Source organism: Ascaphus truei, chromosome 8, assembly GCF_040206685.1.
Source record: "Ascaphus truei isolate aAscTru1 chromosome 8, aAscTru1.hap1, whole genome shotgun sequence".
Lineage (NCBI taxonomy): Eukaryota > Metazoa > Chordata > Amphibia > Anura > Ascaphidae > Ascaphus > Ascaphus truei.
Genome location: NC_134490.1, coordinates 62,986,080 through 63,005,987, shown reverse-complemented (window position 1 = coordinate 63,005,987; position 19,908 = coordinate 62,986,080). Strand labels below are relative to the sequence as shown.

The 19,908-nt window shown below is 38.7% G+C and overlaps 1 protein-coding gene across 1 annotated transcript in view; it reads right to left on the bottom strand.

Moving 5' to 3' along the window:
* The window catches only part of HPSE2 (heparanase 2 (inactive)), a 225,399-nt gene extending 205,854 nt beyond the window's left edge, over nt 1–19,545 (bottom strand). The window contains exons 1-3 of the mRNA XM_075612330.1: nt 18,939–19,545; nt 16,620–16,777; nt 1,119–1,280 (exon numbers count right to left, since the gene is read on the bottom strand). Of these exons, the coding sequence (XP_075468445.1) occupies nt 1,119–1,280; nt 16,620–16,777; nt 18,939–19,186 (568 nt within the window). The 5' untranslated portion in view covers nt 19,187–19,545. The remainder of the gene's footprint in view (nt 1–1,118; nt 1,281–16,619; nt 16,778–18,938) is intronic.
* Between the last annotated feature and the right edge of the window lie 363 nt (nt 19,546–19,908).

Genomic DNA, 19,908 nt, shown 5'->3' with positions numbered 1-19,908 from the left:
GTATGTATACAGTATATATACAATATTTAGATCATGCACTTCAATACAGTCACCAATAACTACAACTGGAGGGGCAAGACATACTGTCTGTCCCCTAAGTATTCCCAATAAGTGCCCCTCCTGAGGCCAATAGGGAACTGCCGGTACCCCGTCCACACTGCTAATATAAGTGCCGGTACCCGTTCCCACTGCTAATATACAGTACTGTAAGTGTAAGTGCAGGTACCCCGTTCCTGCGCGTTCTTGGTCCACTCTAGCCCTGCATTGCACATTAAAATAATGGTAATCAAAAATATAACTGCTCCCTAACTCCATGTCACCATGAGATTTCTAGTTTCTTAAACATTTTGGAGTATTGAGAACCTAAACTAAAGTTGTAGGATTGGGCTGAAATCAGATGATGGCAGGAAGTCAGGTTAGCAATACTGGAAACTGCATCTTGGTTTTGGATACAGAAATATTTCTACATGCTAAAAAAAAACCTGAAGAATACTACAAAGCAAGAAAGCTAAAAAGGGAAATTTTGCCAATAATGATGTGTGATGTCAGTGACCAATTTCACTATACTTTTCTCTAAATCAATGTTGTTAGATTGTAAGTTCTTCAGATCAAGGACTTCTTCCCCTGAATATTGACCTCATGTTTGTATCCTGCATCATGACCGGGATTCGCTTAGACGAGATGCGGGGTATCGTACCCCGATTCATGTTGATGGGGGTTAATGCCGGATTGGGGTGCGATATCTCGCAGTGGCGCTTAATGAATCCCACCCAGCCTATGCATGTTATCTTGGTAAGGCACAGCCTACATTGTTGGCGCTATATGAAAAACAAAATACAATGCCAACACACAATTACAGGTGTTAGGTCTGACAAAGGGCTTGGTGCCCTGAAACGTCACCAGGATTCTACCTGCTCTGAAAATGGATTGAATACAAAGTAAACTTGTTCTACACATCTGACTGATATTTACTACACAGGTAAGTACTGTATGTGTACAAATATGTAATAACTGATTCATTTTGGCTGAATAGAATAGAATGGGTAGATGGATAGTAGCAGACACAATAAAAGTTTAATATGATACTGTTCATAAAAGGACTGTCTGTGTATCCTTACCTGTTAGTGTCAGATTTCTATAGGTGTTTGAGAACTGCTCTTTTAGAAGAACCAGATGCACCTGAGCTGCCTTTTCTCTCTGGAGCTCCAGCATGGTGTCTGGGTGCTGAGCAATATTGCAGCCTTTCTGTTTGTCAAGAGAGATATCGCTACGTACAATATCTGTGCAGGAGAAAAAAAGAAGCAGCGATGACAAAAATATAGCCTCTCGTTCACAAATATAAGAAATATTAAGGCAAGACCATAATATATGTGGTATAAATGGCATTCTTTCGCTGCATCATATTAACCTCTTCACTGCCGGAGGGGTCTGCAATGTCCTGTTCTGTAACAGAATCGGACATTTGGGTACAGCCGTTTCCATAACCAAGTCCCCACTGGTGTTTGGCCCTCCAAGGGACCCTACACCACGGCTGCCGCTCTGCCACTGGACACTCAGCTGCCGGCCGCTTCGCCAATAAGGTAAATTAATGTAAGGGGTTTTAGCAATTAGGGTAAGAATTGGGGTTTTAATGCAAGTAGTTACGTTTTTAGGGTAGGGGATTAGGGTAAGGGGCTAAGGTTTTTAAGGTAGGGGATAGTGTTAGTATTAGGGTTTAAGATTAGGGGTTTTAGGGTAAGAGGCACGGTTAAGGGCTTAGGCCTCGTCCAGGGTGTAGAGAAGAGCGGAGCGAGCGGGCTGGCGCTCATGAGCAGTGACGTCACCTGCATGTAAGCAGGAGACCAATCCTGTCCTGCTAGAGGAAATTTGCGTGCGTGGGAGGGGGCGTGTCAATATGACGCGAGGGGGGCGTGTTAATGTGACGTGGGGGGCGTGTGAATGTGATGCGGGGGGGAGCATGCATGGGGCAGAGCTGGGGACACAGAACACTGACAGCAGGGACCCGTGTCACTTGCAGAGGCTCCTTCACAAGTGAGTGCTACAGGATCAGATACACAGGGATGGGAGGGATGTATGGAGACTCCTCTGTCTGTGTGTCACTCCCTGAACACCATACTCACCCATCACTCCCTGCACACCCCACTCCCCCAACACTCCCTGCACACCATGCTCACCCATCACTCCCTGCACACCGCACTCCCCCATCACTCCCTGCACACCCCACTCCCTGCACACCATCCTCACCCATCACTCCCTGCACACCCCACTCACCCATCACACCATACTCACCCATCACTCCCTGCACACCCCAATCACTCCCTGAACACCATACTCACCCATCACTCCCTGCACACCCCACTCACCCATCACTCCCTGCACACCGCACTCACCCATCACTGCCTGCACACTGTGACGCGGGGGGGGCGGCATGTGAATGTGATGCAAATTTCAAATATATATGTTATTAATGGTTTTATATGTTTAAACAATGTATTTAATAAAAAACTACTTTTTGGACACCATTTGTATGTGATTTCTCTATTTAACAATCGGTATCCCACCCCTCCCTGCCTCTCCCCACTCCCTCTCGCTCCCCCCCTCCGCCACCTCCCAACCTCTTCTATACCTACAAGTGTTTTCCTTTTGTTAAACATTTACGTAACTCAACATTATGTATGATTAAAAACCACAAAATCCAGATACAACTCAAGTCACTTAACCTATCGCAACTCATTTCCCAACCCACACGGACAAACCTGAAATCGCACAACCATTCCTTGCTAGACTGGATTCTCTCCTCAAACCCCAGCAGAATCCAATCCTCTGGCATCCTTCCTGATATTTTCAGTGACCATGCAATAGTGTACTGTGGAAGGAAAATTAAACCGCCCCATTCAAGCCCTAAAGTTCTCCTCACTAGAACATTTAAAAACTTTAACCCACAACAGTTTCTGGATGACCTTACCAACTGCCCATGGCACAGAATCGATTTAATTCCCGACCCTGATTCTGCGCTCGACTATTTCCAATCTGAGTTCTTAAAACTCTGCAATACCCATGCTCCACTACGCAAAATAAGGGTACGGGGGGCCCACCTTCCATGGGTTACACCTGACCTTATAGCACTCTACCAGTTCAGGGATGCCTTGTGGAAAAGCTACAAGTAAAGTAACTGGCACTACCAAGGATCTCAATCACTACAGATGCATGAGGAACATGTGCACAAGGCAAACAAGGCATGCAAAAGCACAATATTACTCTGACAATCTCCACCAAAATACATCAAACCTAGCTAACTTCTGGAAGGTTATTAACAATATATTCCAGCCTCCTAACCATCAACAGCCAAGTAATATCACTAAGGTTGATATTACTCTGACAAACCCCACTGACATTGCAAATGCATTCAATGATTACTTTGTGGGGTGTGCCACTAACTTATTAGCGAAACGCAGCCCAAACCACAAACCTGAATCTCATCCTAGGAGTACCCCTATAATCCCACCCCCTCCCAACTCTGCCCACAATTTTCAATTTGGCCCAGTATCTGAAGAGGAGATTATACAAGCGCTCCTCAAACTAAAACTAAGCAGCCAATGTGGACCTGACTTACTACAATCTAGGTTCCTACGACTTGGTGCCCCAGCCATTGCCATACCAATTGCTTCCATAGTCAACTCTATCCTGTCTGCAGGCCATATCCCTAAGACCTGGAAAACTGCCAGAGTTGTCCCAATCTTCAAAAGTGGGGACAAAAACACTGTCTCAAACTACAGGCCAATCTCACTTCTCCCAATTCTATCCAAAGTCATGGAAAAATGTGTCCACTCCCAACTAAGCGATTTCTATACCAAAACAAATTTCCCTAGCCAATTCCAATCTGGCTTTCGTCCCAAACACTCCACCGTAACTACCCTGCTAAAAGTTTGCAATGAAATCCAGTGTGGAATGGAACGGGGACAACTCACTGGTGCAGTATTCCTAGATTTTGCAAAGGCTTTTGACACAGTTGATCATGCTATCCTGCTTAACAAACTCCAGAGCTCTGGAATAGGGAAGCATGCTTTAAACTGGTTTCAGTCCTACCTATCAGGAAGATCCCAACATGTGTCCATCTCAGGCTCTAACTCCAACCCCCTGGATATCACCTGTGGTGTCCCGCAAGGCTCTGCTCTGGGGCCCCTACTCTTCTCAGTGTTCATTAATGATCTTCCCACAGCTTGTAAGGAAGCCTCAATACACATGTATGCAGATGACACAATCCTATATGCACACAGCCATAGCCTCTCTGACCTTCAACACATACTTCAGTCTGACTTTTTGAGACTCGAAAACTGGATTTCTCAAAACAAACTGTTTTTAAACACTGACAAGACTGTAACAATGGTATTTGGGACCAAGACTAAATTTGTAAAGCTTCCAGTGACTGAGCTCCTGATTAGAACCAACGCTAACACCACCCTAACACCTGTCACTAGTTTTAAATACCTGGGCTTATGGTTTGATTCCCACTTAACATTCGGGATGCACATTGATACCCTGACAACCAAGACCTACGCCAAACTAGGGGTACTTTACAGGAACAAATCCTCCCTAAGTCTCATGGTCAGAAAGCGTATCGCACAGCAGATGCTAATGTGAATTATTGACTATGGAGACATAGTATATGGCTCGGCTCCACAAACCCACCTTAGCAAACTTGACACCCTCTACAATTCAATTTGTCGTTTTGCTCTCCAATGCAACTACAGCACACATCACTGCGAAATGCTCAAAGAACTAGATTGGTCATCACTAGAGTCTAGGCGCAAAGTTCACCTTTCCTGTCTTGCCTTTAAATTCTTCATGGGCAAGCTTCCCAGCTATCTGAACAAGCTCCTCACCCCTACCACTTGCAGCACTTATCACCTGAGATCAGACTCCAAAAGACTGTTCATGGTCCCAAGGCTCAACAAAGTATCCGGACGTTCCTCCTTCTCCTACCGTGCACCCCAAAACTGGAACAACCTACCAGAGACTCTCACATCCACCACCAGTCTAAATTCTTTCAAATCTAAGGCTGTCTCACATTTTAACCTGGTCTGTAACTGTTTCATACGCTCATAATATATATTTTCTTTAACTGTGCACGCAATGTCTTGTATATAATGTACACCTTGTTCATTTATGTAACTGTACTTGTATCCATGTATTATTTGTTTTACTCTGTGCCCAGGACATACTTGAAAATGAGAGGTAACTCTCAATGTATTACTTCCTGGTAAAATATTTTATAAATAAATAAATAAATTGGTATGTACAGTATATGATACACAGTGTGTATACTCATCTCATTTCGCAAAATCCTATTTTGTATTCTGTTACACAGATGAACCTTAAAGCAGAAGCCCCCTCTCTGCTCCCCCCTCCCCCCTTCACTGCTCCCCCCTCCCTGCTCCCCCCTCCCCCTTCACTGCTCCCCCCCTTTGTTGTACCAGGATGGGAAGCAGGAGGTCCTGAAGATGAACTTCGTTTCTTTCAACTCCCTGGTTCTTGAGATACTTACCGGTAAAAGTAGTGGTGGTATTTCCTGGTATTTCCTGGTATTTCCAGGTATTTCAATCCCCCACATCACACGGGCCAATAAAAAGTTGCAACGGATGATGTGGCAGCTTCCTATTGGCCCACGTGACCCATTTTGTTTTCCCTGGAGGGGACAGGAACGTGCTACTTTTACCGGTAAGTATGTTCTTCACTGTTCTTGTGACTCAAATTCTACTGATAGCTGACTCTTTTAACACATTCTAGACATTGCTATGTTTTTTTTTAATCATGAATGTATTACCATATTTTTCACCTGTTTTCCCCCCACATGCGTCTGCTTGAGTTTTGAGGGCGTCGTTGGAAGTGTTAGCAAACACATATATTATAATACCATGTATATATTCTTCCTCCGCTTTCGGAGGCAGCGAAGGGTTAACGCCTTTGACCTTAAAGTGGATAAGTGCTCGAGAGCATGCAAATAAAAAAACAACATGGAGGCTGAAGGTTAAATCCTTCAGGTTGGTTGATAAACATAAAAAGAGTGGTAAACATGATAAACATCTAGTCTAAAAGAAATGCAAAGTGTTGTGGAGAAATGGTTCTCAAGACAGTAATGTGTTCTAAACAGCCAGTAAAGAGAAGTGTGTGTGATTCAAGAAATGAATGGATTACTGAGTACCAGCTTCATAAAACCACTCTTTAATCCAGGGCAGCGCAACTCCAGTGCTCAAGCCCCCCCAACAGGTCAGGTTGTTAGGATATCCCAGCTTCAGCACAGGTGGCTCAAGCAGAGGTTCAGTCAAAGACTTAGCCTCTGCTTGAGCCACCTGTGGTGAAGCAAGGATACCCTGAAAACCTGACCTGTCGGGGGCGGGGGGGCTTGAGACCTGGAGTTGAGCTCCCCTGCTTTAATAAAAGCCTGAAGAAGGAACCTGAGTCAGCTTGAAAGCAGTCCAGTTGGTGGCCCACAACAAGGGCATTTATCCCAGCCACTGACACTGTAGAAGAGTTGAAGCATACAACAGACGAAATCAAATGAACCGCCATGCATGTCCCTTATATAGGCCATGCAGTGCTGTGAATGTGAAAGAAAGAGGTGCTGAGGGAAACTAAATAAAAATACACTTGTGAGCACAGTCACATGTCTGAGACATGTCTGCAACCCTGTCTTTCACTATTATCGATAGCAAACAATGCTTCCACTGGAGCTAGGAATTCTGGGTAAGGACATGAAAATGAGCACTCACAGTGAGTCACTTTTTACTTCTCATCCATTTTAACATGGACCCTTATAAGCTTATGCCTGTCGTATTACACAGCTTTCAGCATAGCCTGGGTTAAAGAAACACATACATTTCACATGCCTATACAAGCGTCCTTTCTGGAAGCTCACTCTTTCTCCTTCTATATCCTTTTGCTAACCATAATAGATCAAATCTAAGAACATTAATATTGTTATTGACTTATGCTACATGACAGATACAGTACCCCAAAACTGGCTACTCTTTTTTTAAGCAGCACTGCTTGTATCAAGGCCTTCACACCTATTATTATACCACGTATAACATTTTGCTGAAGGCTCATATCGATGCCATTTAACTTCGGACTGGTCTTCCCCTGGGAGAGGAAGAGCAAACACTTTTGCATACCAACACCATAACCTGCACATGAACAAGAAGCCCCACTGGCAATCATGGGAAGCAGTTGGGCCATTTACTTTGTGAATGAGTAAGGTTTACAGGTGTCCTGTATTTGGACACTGTCCAGTAAAAGTTAGAGGTAATACTGGACATGTATGTGTCCGTATTACCTATCTGAACATAGTGACCTGACCGGCTTGGGGGGCAGTAGGATTTCCCCAAGCAGGGCTGTTGGGGGCTGGGCAAATTCCTCCATCCTGATTGGCTCCTGCTGGGTAATGCAGCCAATCGCGAGAAGGTGTCAGGAGCCTGGAGGTGGGGCCAAAGAGAGGAGGAAACCATATGGAGCGGAGAGAGGTGTGTTTTTCCCACGTGTCGTGCCTTTTACCATTTGTCCAGTATTTTTGGAGGCGCCACCTGGCAACCCTAGTCCTGAGTTAACTGATTACGTTTTTATTTCTGACCCGACAATTTGTGGGATCTTTATTTGCAGAAATCATAAAAGGATAATATGGAAAATTCAAGAATCCTGCAATTCCATCCCCTTGGCAGAGATAGCAACAGCATGGACAGGGACATCCAAAACATAAAGGGACAGTCACACTTAGAAGACAAAAGTTCAAAAGATAGGAAGCCTTAATGTATACAATGTGCAGAGTTGTATTGCCACCCTTCTAGTGCTGGATGGAGTATATATATATGTTGTGGTAAAATGTGTTGAATGTTATGTATACTATGCTGGAACATTTACTTCTTGAATAAACCACTTAGGTAAGAGATATCATATGTGATGAGTATCTGGTGCTTTACGCAATAATTCTATTAGGAGCTTCAATAACCAGCAACCAGAAAGAAACCACAAACACTCATGTTACAAGTTCTCTGAGCTTGCAAGAAATATCCACCCAGCATGTGTAGTTTTAAGTTACAAAATTGAGAAAATATGTAGGGAAAATCTAAGTAAAATTGAATGTATTTATATGCAAAATCTACTTACTTAACTGAGTGCAACAACGTTAGCTAGTTTACTTTATAATCTGTTTTGAAATCAGAGTTCCAAATTGTTATCAAACAGCATTATGATTTCGGAGAGGTAAACATCGGGCCTGAAATCATTCTAGTTGCTTTTTTAAAGTAAAACTTAAGAAGAATGTTCTTTGTCATGAAGCTAAAGCAGCTGTCTCTGATAGTAAAAAAAAATCATGCAACAAACAATTTTTTTTTAAAGTGCTTATCACAGACCCTCACGTGATACATAATAAAATATAGATTTGATTACATATATTATATTAAAAATACAATCATTACAAAAATCTCTATGATTTAACAGACATTGCTGTGTTGACAAACACCACCAACTTTTTTTTTTTAAACTCACTTTCATGCAATATCATATCCATTCATTTAAACCCCAGATCTCATTTTATGCCATTTAATTACATTTTATTTTATGTCAATTAGGTGATAAACATTGTGATGTCAAACTTCATTCTGACCCTACTAGCACATAATTGGCACAATAATCTTCCCTTAGGAGGGCTATCGAAATGGGAACAACATAAAAAGTTATGAGAATTTAATTTTAAACAAACACCCAAGAGTAGCCACTATATAAATAATTCCAGAAGTACTTAAATGAAAAAGTAACCCTCTGGGCCGCTTCATAATATTGGGACAAGGGAGCCTTACAGAAACTATTACCTATATTATTTTCCCTTGCGGAGGAGTTAGTATTTAAGACTACTTTTTAATTTATAAAAGAGGTGACCAGCCTTGGGAGCATCATGTGCCTCAACATATGTCAATCTTCATATGGGTTTTCGGTAATTAAACATGTCTTTTGTGATAAATCACAGACATATACGGCTAAGATATATTGATGACGTACTCATTGTAAAGGATGGCACAGAAGGTGAATTTTATAACTTTGTGTCCAAATTAAATGAAAAACATCTTGACATATATCTGACCAGTGAGATTCATCCCAATTTCATACATTTTCTAGACTGATATCTATTGCAAAAAAAATAATAGGTGTAAATAGTCTTTTGAGAGCAGACAGTATGCACACTAAACGTCAGATTCTTACTACTTACTACTTAACTACTACCAGTCATTGTCCCTTCGTTACGCATAATTGTTCAAACAAAGGAGATTTGTTTAGATGTGCTGATAAAATGTCACGACAATTAAAAATGGATAGCATTTCTAATAGAACTGTAAAGCAAGCTCTCAAATGGACTTCATCTAGAGATGAATTCTAGAATCTCGGGATTAATTGTTAGTTTCTATCAAAACAACATTAGGTCAGTAGACTGATAGGCATGTATAACAACCATTAGAATTCAATTCAATTAATATCACATACATACATACATACATAATCCCTGCAAGCTCTAACCCCAACAACTACCACACCATATTATATATATTTGTGTCAAAAGGAGCGCTATTGGTTGGGACCAAATGTTGGCTTTGGTTGAATATCACGACACTGGCACATTCTATAATATTGGCCAATATTGATTTCAGTCAAATTCTAGATACCCGCCCATCAGTGACTAGTAGACATTCAAGCAGTGTTAAAGATTTGCTTGATAAGAGTTAATATGTAATACAATCTATTAAAGGTTATCAGCATATCTATGGCTTTTATCCATGTGGGAACTGTAGTACATATGTATATTTGCAATGGCTAATAACACATTCTTTAAATCAACCAGTTCCACTGCTTATAACATCAACCCTTTTTTTAATTGTAAAAGCGTTTTATACTATATGTTCTTAAATGCTCTTGTGAATTAACATACGCTGGTAAGACTACCCATGAATTACATATTATTAAGAAACATATTAGGCACATACGGGGTAAAAATATAGAATTTAAAAGCCAGTATCTAAGCATTTAACATTAGTGTGACTATTGAAAGTATATGTATGGGCACTGATCAGGTAAATATAAGAATTCTATTATTACAAATTGAAACAAGATGGATCTATTTATTAGATACTATGTGTCCTATGGTAATAAATGATGAATGCTTGGACACTTTCTTTTCGCAATAATTATGTAAATTACCACAATTCGACAAGTGATATTCATTGCTTTATAATTGTATTTTTATGTTTTGGTTACATGCAATGTCAAATACCGACATTTGCTGCTTTCAATGGGGGCCGATACTCTGTGAGTCCGTAGCACGGAAGAAGCCTCGTTGGTGAAATACCAGACACCAGACTCTAAGACCTTACTCCTAGCTATTCCCAGGTAAAAAGATCGAGTGACTATCAGATAAACATCGAACTTTGGGAGAAATGAAAATGTGCAAGTACTGTGTTAGAGGAACATTTAATACCTTGCTGGCATGTGTATGTGACTACATGAGGTTTGTGGATAACTAATTAGCCTTTCCATAAAACTGGGACTGGATTTAGCATTAAGAAATCAGCTCAATTTGAAGAAGCACACATATGAACATCTGGTTTATGGCTGTGTATGTTACTAAATATTGACATATTACTGCACTTTAGTAACCTTTTGAGTAGATTGTGTGAGACATCTCTCCATCTTTATTTGTTATCGATGTAGTATGCTGTATTTATGTAATTGATGCATGTGATTTAGCCCTTGCTGATTGCAGTCAGTCATTTATAAATGTTAGATATTAAAAGACACTCAATATTTCTTTATTGGGATGCTAATCTTAAATGCACCTTGGACATTGGTGTATTTAGACAAATGTGGTGCAATATATAGATGTAAAAACTTTTATAAGTGTCCTTTTATAATGTAGTATGATGTCTGACAATGTAGCAATATATCATAAATAACAGAGGTTTTTGTAATTTTTAAAAAAGTACATTGAATAAAATTGATATTTTTTTATATATATTACTTTGAGTGCCCATAGTACGTGCTTTTTTCCTATGGTTGCTTTGGTATGTTTTTTTTATTTTATGAGAAGTGATGATAATTATGAGCAAATTGAGTCGTTGTGTTACTGTATATGTGATTTTTTTTAAACATAGTAATATCTGTATTTTAATTACGTGTGTTATTTTTTTTTTTTTTGCACTGTATGGCTCAACATAAAAATATATATTTGATGTGTTATCTCTTGATGTTATATGTGACATGTTCAGTTCCTGAGACACAATCAAAAAGTAGGATGAAAATTACCCAAAAGAACAAAAACAGAAGCTACTGTAAGTACAGAAAAAATATATAAATGAATCCATTCTTCAGCAATAAATATTGAACTGTGTTTTTAAAAAGGGCTGTAACTTTGGCATCATAATATGAAATGAGGTCTAAATCCATTTTGTAGGGAATGAGACAAAAAATTACGTTACAATGGAAAAGTGCTGACTTAACAGTGAAACTCCATTAAGAGCCATGAAAAGCTCGTACTCTGAGAATTGGCATATTGGGAAATTATTTATATTTTAATTTTTTTTAGAAATGTGTTTTTATTACCTGAGAACACCCTCTTTATTAGTTCCCAGCTAGAGAGGTGCAAAATGTTGGCTGAAATTTGCAAAAACAGCTAAGTTTGCCAGGCATTAAAAGTCAATGTGCAGGTCACATGACCCTAAATTCAGGCCACATAACTGCTTATATACTTTTCTTTTTATGAAATTCTGGTGAAATTCTAGGAAAATTCGCAAACTTTTGAACAATTAAAAATGTCACCAAAAAAATTGTCAAAAACTTGGGGTCTCCTCAGACTGCTTGCGATGGGTCACAGATCATTTCGCCCTTGAGGAAATAGGATAGTATATTGTTGATGGGGTAATGGTGAATGGGGAGTCTTACACCAGATTCTGTTAGGAGGCTGCGTGGTGATAGCTTTGATGTTAATCTTTGTAAATATGTTTTTTTCTTTGTAATATTATTTGTGTTAATGTGTTGAATTTTGAAATTATAAGTATGATGAGCAATACTAAAAATAATTTTGTGTTAAAGTGTGTTTTTCTGTGTATCTTAATGTTTTTTGCTGTATTGTAATGTTGTATTGTTGTTGCTTAATGCTTGTAAATCCAATAAAAAAAACTATTTAAAAAAAATTTGGCAAACAAAATTTGTGAACAACATTTTTATGACATTCACACATGTCATTCCCAGAATCCTAGGGAAAGGTGCTTAGCGCCTGGACGTCTGACGTCTGGCTTACTCATATGCAAATCATATGGTAATGAGCAGTTTACCTAACAACAGAAATACTCAGGCCTCCCTTACTGTTAGCACATGATAATAATGCTACGATATTTAGCACCTTCCAAAATCTGCCCTTATTCCCATCCAGGCCCTGATTATCATTACGTTATTTTTATGAATAGCCTTAAAGCAATGTACTGAGTATAGGACTTAACCCTATCATTACACAAAGTCACATGTGTCATACAAAGATATATGTGATGGATCATAGAAATGTCTGAAACACATCATAAACTATATTATGTTTTTTAGTGATTACAGTGATATGTTTGTGTGAACTAATATGGTGTATAATGTAATAATCATTGGATAAAGTATGGGTGTACATTAATGTATATCCATACATACCTCAACTACATTCATTAATATTTTATTTATTTTAATGTACAATTTAAAGTAATGAAGGTCGGCGCATATCTGGTGGAACTGCCCATTGATAGATGGCCTTTGGACAGAGATCATTAGCCTTATAAATAGAGTTTTAAATATAACATTACAACCGAGTCCATGGACAGCCCTGCTAAATGAGCTCCCATTAAACATACCATATTATGAGCGTAAACTCATTCTGCATATTCTGTCAGCAACTAGGTGCACTATAGCTGCCTCCTGGAAGGGTCCTACGTCAAATTTAGCCAAAAAAAATCAACAGAGTCTGGCTAACACTTTGCTACGAAAAATACGAAAACATTACAGCATATTTAACAGGCTCCATGCACAAATTCAGAAATATTTGGGGACCTTGGCTAGAGAGAATGGCAGAACCAGGGCATGTAGGACAAGATCAGGAACTCTAGACTATGTTGGTTTGTGGCCCCGGGATGGTTATCGGTTTCTGCGTGTTGTAATGAGGGTAGCAGCTCTGATGATGTTTTGGGATGCTAATATAGAAGAATCGATTAAAATAAAGTTGCATTGAATAATAGTATTGGAAAATAAACAAATATTGAGCCGAATAATTTGTAACCATGTAACTGTTGTGCCATGTCCCTATTCATCCGAACCCACCTACCCCCCCCCCCCACCTCCCTCCTTCCCTTTCTCCCTTTTGTATACCTCAATCCCCCCTCACAACACCTCCCCAATGTTATATGCATATTTCACAATTCTGTAATGTTATCTGTTGTTGTTTTATAAAAGAAATAAAAATACAAAGTTGAAAAAAAAAAGTAATGCAAGTCAAAATACGTTTACACAAAGTCTTCTGGAGTGCCTGCTATTATCTATCTTCATCCGAATAGCACTTTTTGTGGAGGTCTAATCACCCATGGCAATTTAAAACTGAATTAATGTTAGTGTTCCTTTGAATTAATCACTTAAAATGAACATATGAAATAATATCACTGTCATTACTTTGGCCTTAAAAGGAACTACCCCTTTATTATCGTATAGTCCTAGAACAGGGGTGCTCAACTCCAGTCTACAACCCCCCCACCCCCCTAAACAGGTCAGGTTTTCAGGTAATCCCTGCTTCAGTACAGGAGGCTCAATCAGTCCCTGCTTCAGCACAGGTGGCTCAATCAGAGGCTCAGTCAAAGACTGAGTCTCTGATTGAGCCACCTGTGCTGAAGCTGGGATATCCTGAAAACCTGACCAGTTGGGTGAGGTTCGAGGACAGGAGTTGAGTACCTCTGTTCTAGAATATAATGCACATAGTATTTTCAGTGAGATGCCTTGCAGCAAGTAAAGGGGGTTATTCTCTTATATGGGTCTATGTTGCTATATTTTAAGAAATATAATAGATAAGTACAATAAGAGTTCGTGTTCTAAAAAAAGAATCAAAAACATAAAGGTAGTGGCAATGCTGAATTTTTCATGTGAAATAACATGCAGTTGAATGTTTTTATGAATAGACCTATTTTATTGACCTCCTGTACATTATTAGAATTTTGCTTGTTGTTAGAAATTAGCAGAATTGGCCAGTGCAAGATCCTAGTGTTTTCAAATGAACAACAGCAGGTGCCGCCTGGAATTTGATCTGAGACCAGAATCTGGAGTAAAACCTGAAATAACTCCCGAAATAACTTAAGTATAGGTGAGTTGCACAATCAACTGGAGCCTAATCTATGCTCCCAAGAAACCAGGATCTAGTCGGATTTAGCTGTCAAATGATTTATCTGCTTTAAAAAAAAAGTTGTTCATTGTCTACAGGAGTTAATGTGAAAAAGATTGATTTCAGTAATACACATAATAGTAGATTGAAAGTATGGATAGATAATTTGTGGTTGGAGTTATACCTTGAGGAAACAACCTGCAATAAATTTGAGGGGAATTTTGTAGTAAACAATAACTCCACAGTTGTGGGACAGGAAATAGCCCCTACCACACCTTTTTTGATTTATACAGATTCTTAAATATACACCACATGTGCCCCCCTGCTTTCCCAGACGCATTTGCTGGAGCTCTGTTCCATATTTAGGTGATGAAAACTTAAGACCTCTGCTAACAACTTCTGTGGAGAGGTTCGTTTTGAAAGGCTACTCCTTTCCTTTGTTGTAACAAGTACATCTGAAGATACAAGACGCAGATACATAATTCATTGCATACAATGAGAGGTATCCTTGTTTAGAAGTCAGCATGTATAAGAAGCAGGCATTTCTGTAGTGTGTACAAAAATAACAAGCAATAGAACAAAAACGACCCTGCTGAACATGTATTTCATATATTTTAAAATGTGTGTGTGTATATAGATATATATATGTTCTGCAATGATGTAGATGCTTAGATAAATATGTTCATAATTATTAAATGCAAATGTTGAAAAGCACCTCTACATTGATATATGTATCGATGCATGTGAATAAGTATGGGTATATATGTACATGAGTTTATTATATTTGGATTAAAGTGTAATTAATTTGAGTAGTGAAGTATCACTGTTAGCAGTTTCGGATTCCTTGAAAGAGATACTTAAAGTTGTTCAAGAAAGAAACTTACAATTTATTTTTGTATAAAGAAGTACACTATAAGGAAGAATACACGATCACTTGAGTCCTACAAAAGGGACATAAACATGGTTCTTTTTACAGGAAAGATAACTTCTTCACAGTAAGTCCCCTGAGAATTAAATAGACCGTGTTACAGTGTGAATGCAATTCCCATAAATATTTTACAGTGAAAACAGAACATATTATGGAGTTTACTGCATCGGTGGAGCTCCTGCTTATATAAATAAAGGGAGGGGGACTTGCATTAGTGGTATTTTAACCTTTAATTCATTATATGTTTTAATATACTGTATGACACGCGATGCTTCTGCCAGTGCCACACACAAGAACCCCAATGTAATCTCCCCCTGCTTATTGTGATACAATTCCTAATACCTGACTTTATAGCAATAAGGCAGGAACACGGTCAGCAAAGGAGAAAGAAAACCATGAACATCTACATGCAAAATATGTCCCAGTTATAATCCACTAGAAACAATATATATAATTAACAGCTTCTCAGTCTATACTAACGGTAAACAATATAATTTGCCTATGTCTTTTGAGAAATGTAGGCCTTTTACTATGAGTGTCCTTAATGTCAATATCTGCCTAATCTTTGTTGCAATATTAAAAAAAAATCAGTGATGTTACAATGTCTTAAACAATAAAATACATATTACTTATAAAAAAAAATATATATATACTGGGTATTTCAGTTTTATTTTATATCAACCTATATCTAAAACAAGATTTATTTTTAAGTAGTGTGTTTTGCTGAATTTTGTGTACAAGTGAAGGAGAAGAGGAAATCGTATCGCTGCTTATTGCTTACACCCGTTAATGCTTTGTTCTGTAACCTTGTCCTTTGTCTCCAGAGAGTATTTCACGTTATTACTGTAAGTCGCAATGAGCCAATACAATCGATACCAATTCATATTTCTCATTGTGATCTGATCAAACCACCCAGGTGCAAAACGTATTATGAACTGGCTTGTAGACATGACATGGGGGGGAAGTATGATTTAATGGACCGGTTACTTTTCCAATAACTGTCCAACCTCCCGTTTATATCAAGAAGAAATATGAGATTAGCGTCTACATTCACAGTGATATATGTGTAATATTGATGGGAAAAGTGCATCTGTATTCTCACTGTGTAAGATAGATATATACAAGTTTGTTGAATGATTCACAAGAGAAACTGGAAGGTGTATACGTTTAATTATTTTATTTTTTTTAGTTGAATATTTTGAGTAGTGCTCCCTGATTCTGGCTTTCTGTACACAGGACAGGGGGGCAGACTCTTACCGTCCTCATAGTTCTTCAGGTAGTAATCTGGCCCGGGACCTCCTCGGCTCTTTGCTGGATTCTTTAGGTTTTGAAACTGCAAGAAGTCTGTCCTCTTCCCCCCAAACCTCAGGAAAGCAGGAGACAGACCTCGGGCCAAAGTCACCAGTCTCTTGGAACTGAAGAGACAGAGAATGTCATTCTGTTGTATGATTCACGGATAGCTGTGTATATACAATGTATCCTCCAAACCCTGCGCATATAAACGGTAATATTGCTAATATAAAGAATACATCTCCATTCTGCAACATGCCCTCTTGTTGTGGAGTCCTAAATAAAACTTTTATACGGCTTAGAAAACGTCCTGAGACAAGTAGATCATTGTCACAATATACAACATGAATTGTTTGTATAGACCAGGGGACTGTGTTTGAGTGTACAAAATGTCAATACAATTAACAGACCCTCTTATATGGACAAAACACGCATTTATTTATAGTTTTTGTCTGTTTTGGATTTATTGGTGTAGAGGTCACAAAATAAAATAAGGCCCTTATACTGTATACTTACATTTAGTAAGTGCACATATATATATTTCATATTTCAATGACAATTGAATTAAATAGCTGTATAAAATGAGAATGTAATTTTAACGTAAGAGTGTCTGCAACACTTTTCTGGAAGGCATCATTAGCAGTGTGATGCAGACTCCCTTGTAATTGAATGGGTTAAATTAAATGAATTGCATTATTTAATCATGTCAGACACTGACGTTTGGCACTGGCAGAGCTAACTTTTATGTCCTCTAAAGAGCATATACTTTTCAAATCTCTCTACACACCTGGAAAATATGTCAGATTTCTACGTTTATTTTTAAAACGATTTAAGCTTGTAATTAACCAGCTGTCATGTCCAATATGTCAGAGAGTGTGTTGTACTGGATAATTACATTCATGTTTTGTTTTCTTTCTTTAATTCAAACTAGAAAGGGATGTGTATTTTTTTTCTCAATATTATTTTATGGAATACAAATATATACAAATAATAATTCATATGGCTAGGCACATATTAGTTTAATAACACCATAAATATTCCCCAGCATGAGAGTGCAATGATAAGGCATTACATTTTAAGATTGACATTGTTTTGTTTCATTTTGCACTTTTTAATTGAGAGAACCCGATTTGGCAACTTTTGCTGGTCAATATATTCCCATGTACAATAAATGTCGCCTGTATGATAACCTTGTAACACGTTCAACTACAATTGAAGGTTCACAAACCGACAACACACATTTGAACCATCCTTTATCATGAAACAATGTATTTAGTCAATGTATAGTAAACTATAGTGATATACAAATCAATGCATATATCTTACTTTAGTATTGCTATAGTACTGCTAATACTAGTATGTTGTTATATGCCATTAAACAACCAGATATGTTTAAAAAAAAAAAAAAAGCCCTTGTACAAACTGGTGCTGTCAGGGGAGCAAGCATTTTATTTCCAAGCAATTTACACTTGATTGGGGAAAAATCCGTTGCAATTGAGGGATTATGGTAAATCTCAAATCTGGACGGATCATATCACAGTTATTTAATTCCCCACCAGTGTGGGATCTTGCAATGAATGTGTACAGTTTGCATTGCAGAAATCCAAGCAGTCATTATTGACTTGCACATTGAGCACACTGAAGAATAGTTTGTGTTATCCTTTGCCTCATGTTATGTTATACCAGGAAAAGGGCTCAGGATCAAAGTCGTTTTTAGATTGTTTTACTTATCACATATTTTTTCCAAAGTATGTGCAGTTTGACGCAGAATCACTGAGAATGAATTTTTTTTCCTTCTTGGCTTCTAATATTTATTTGTAGATCACAGAAACAGTTTGTTTTCTGCAGTCTTTGGAGTTAAAAAGATCTGCAAAAAGATGAGTATGGTAAAATGCATCCTCCACTCACATACAGGCATTTGCTTACTGGAGTTGTACATAGAAACTCTTTTGTATTTAATAGATGTATAGATCCCAAATGCCTCTATTTACACTCCTGTAATGATCACACCTCGCAGGGTTACATTAAAAACGTCAACGTTTTTAATTCCTGGGTATATGTAAGCACAACATTTTTTTCCCCAGTCATAACTGATACATTTCTGAAATGCTTTTTACATTGCAAACATGTGCATCTTAATGGGAAACAGTTCTGTGCTCTTTTAGAATATGTTCTAAAGTCTTAAGAAATCGTTTGGAATAAAGTATTCATTTCATGGCGTGTCATCATCAAATGTTCCCTTTGGAGGTTCAGTATAACATTATTACATTCAAACTGTGGTCTTACCTTAAAAAATCCAGCCAGCCATCATAAATGATGGAAGGATCAAGCTGAATGGAGAGGAAGTTTCCACTGACAGTCCTGATGGGGTTCTTGGTGTTCACATCAAGGAGAATCAAAGTCCTTCCCTTTACACCTGGATATTTGGGTGCAGGAAACCCCCTTCTTTCTCCAGGTTGGGAGGAAAGGGAGAAATAGCACATCAAGGTCAGCAGGAGGAAAACATGTAGGGGGTGAGACCTGGGAAGGGACATTGTACAGAAGAGCTGGAGCTATTATCACAGCTGTCTAGTTCAAACCGTTATTCTGGAGAGGAGCCTCGCTGGTAACTAATTGTCCTTATCTCAAGTGCATGTCAGAGAGACCCTTTTTGCAATGTTTTGGTGCTGCTGGAGGGGAAACCCACGCCCCAGACCTGCCTTTCAGCAGCTTGAGCCAAGACTCCCAGTAACCCAGCACCGCCCATTTAAGAGATTCATGCTGCAGACATTTTCACATCTACTTCTTAAAGGTAAGGTGCATCTTTAACCCCTTCCCGTCTGAAATAAAAACCGTTAGATAGCAGGTGATGGTTGCATTTGTTGTTTTCCAAGGCTGGGTGAATGTCTTGGCTTCCATGTTTGTTGCTGCAGTGCTGTTTACAATGAAACTGCACCTACTGACAAACTGAAAATGCAGAACACAGCTGCCCTGCACTTTATTTCTATGTTGGCTTGCTGGGTTTCCTCTGCATTTTCTGACATGTCTAATGAGATTTCACATCACTGATGATGTTACAGAGAGCTTGGAGGCTGACTTTCTGCTACTTTGTCCTGATGAGTAAAAAAACAGGAGGAAAGAAAAATATGTAATGTGTCACATTCAAAACTCAGAATTAATGTGTCATGTCCATGTAGTATATTTATCTTTTACAATCGTTTTTATCCTGTAACACATTTGTTTACATTGCTTGATGCTCTCCAGCCACCCTTTATGT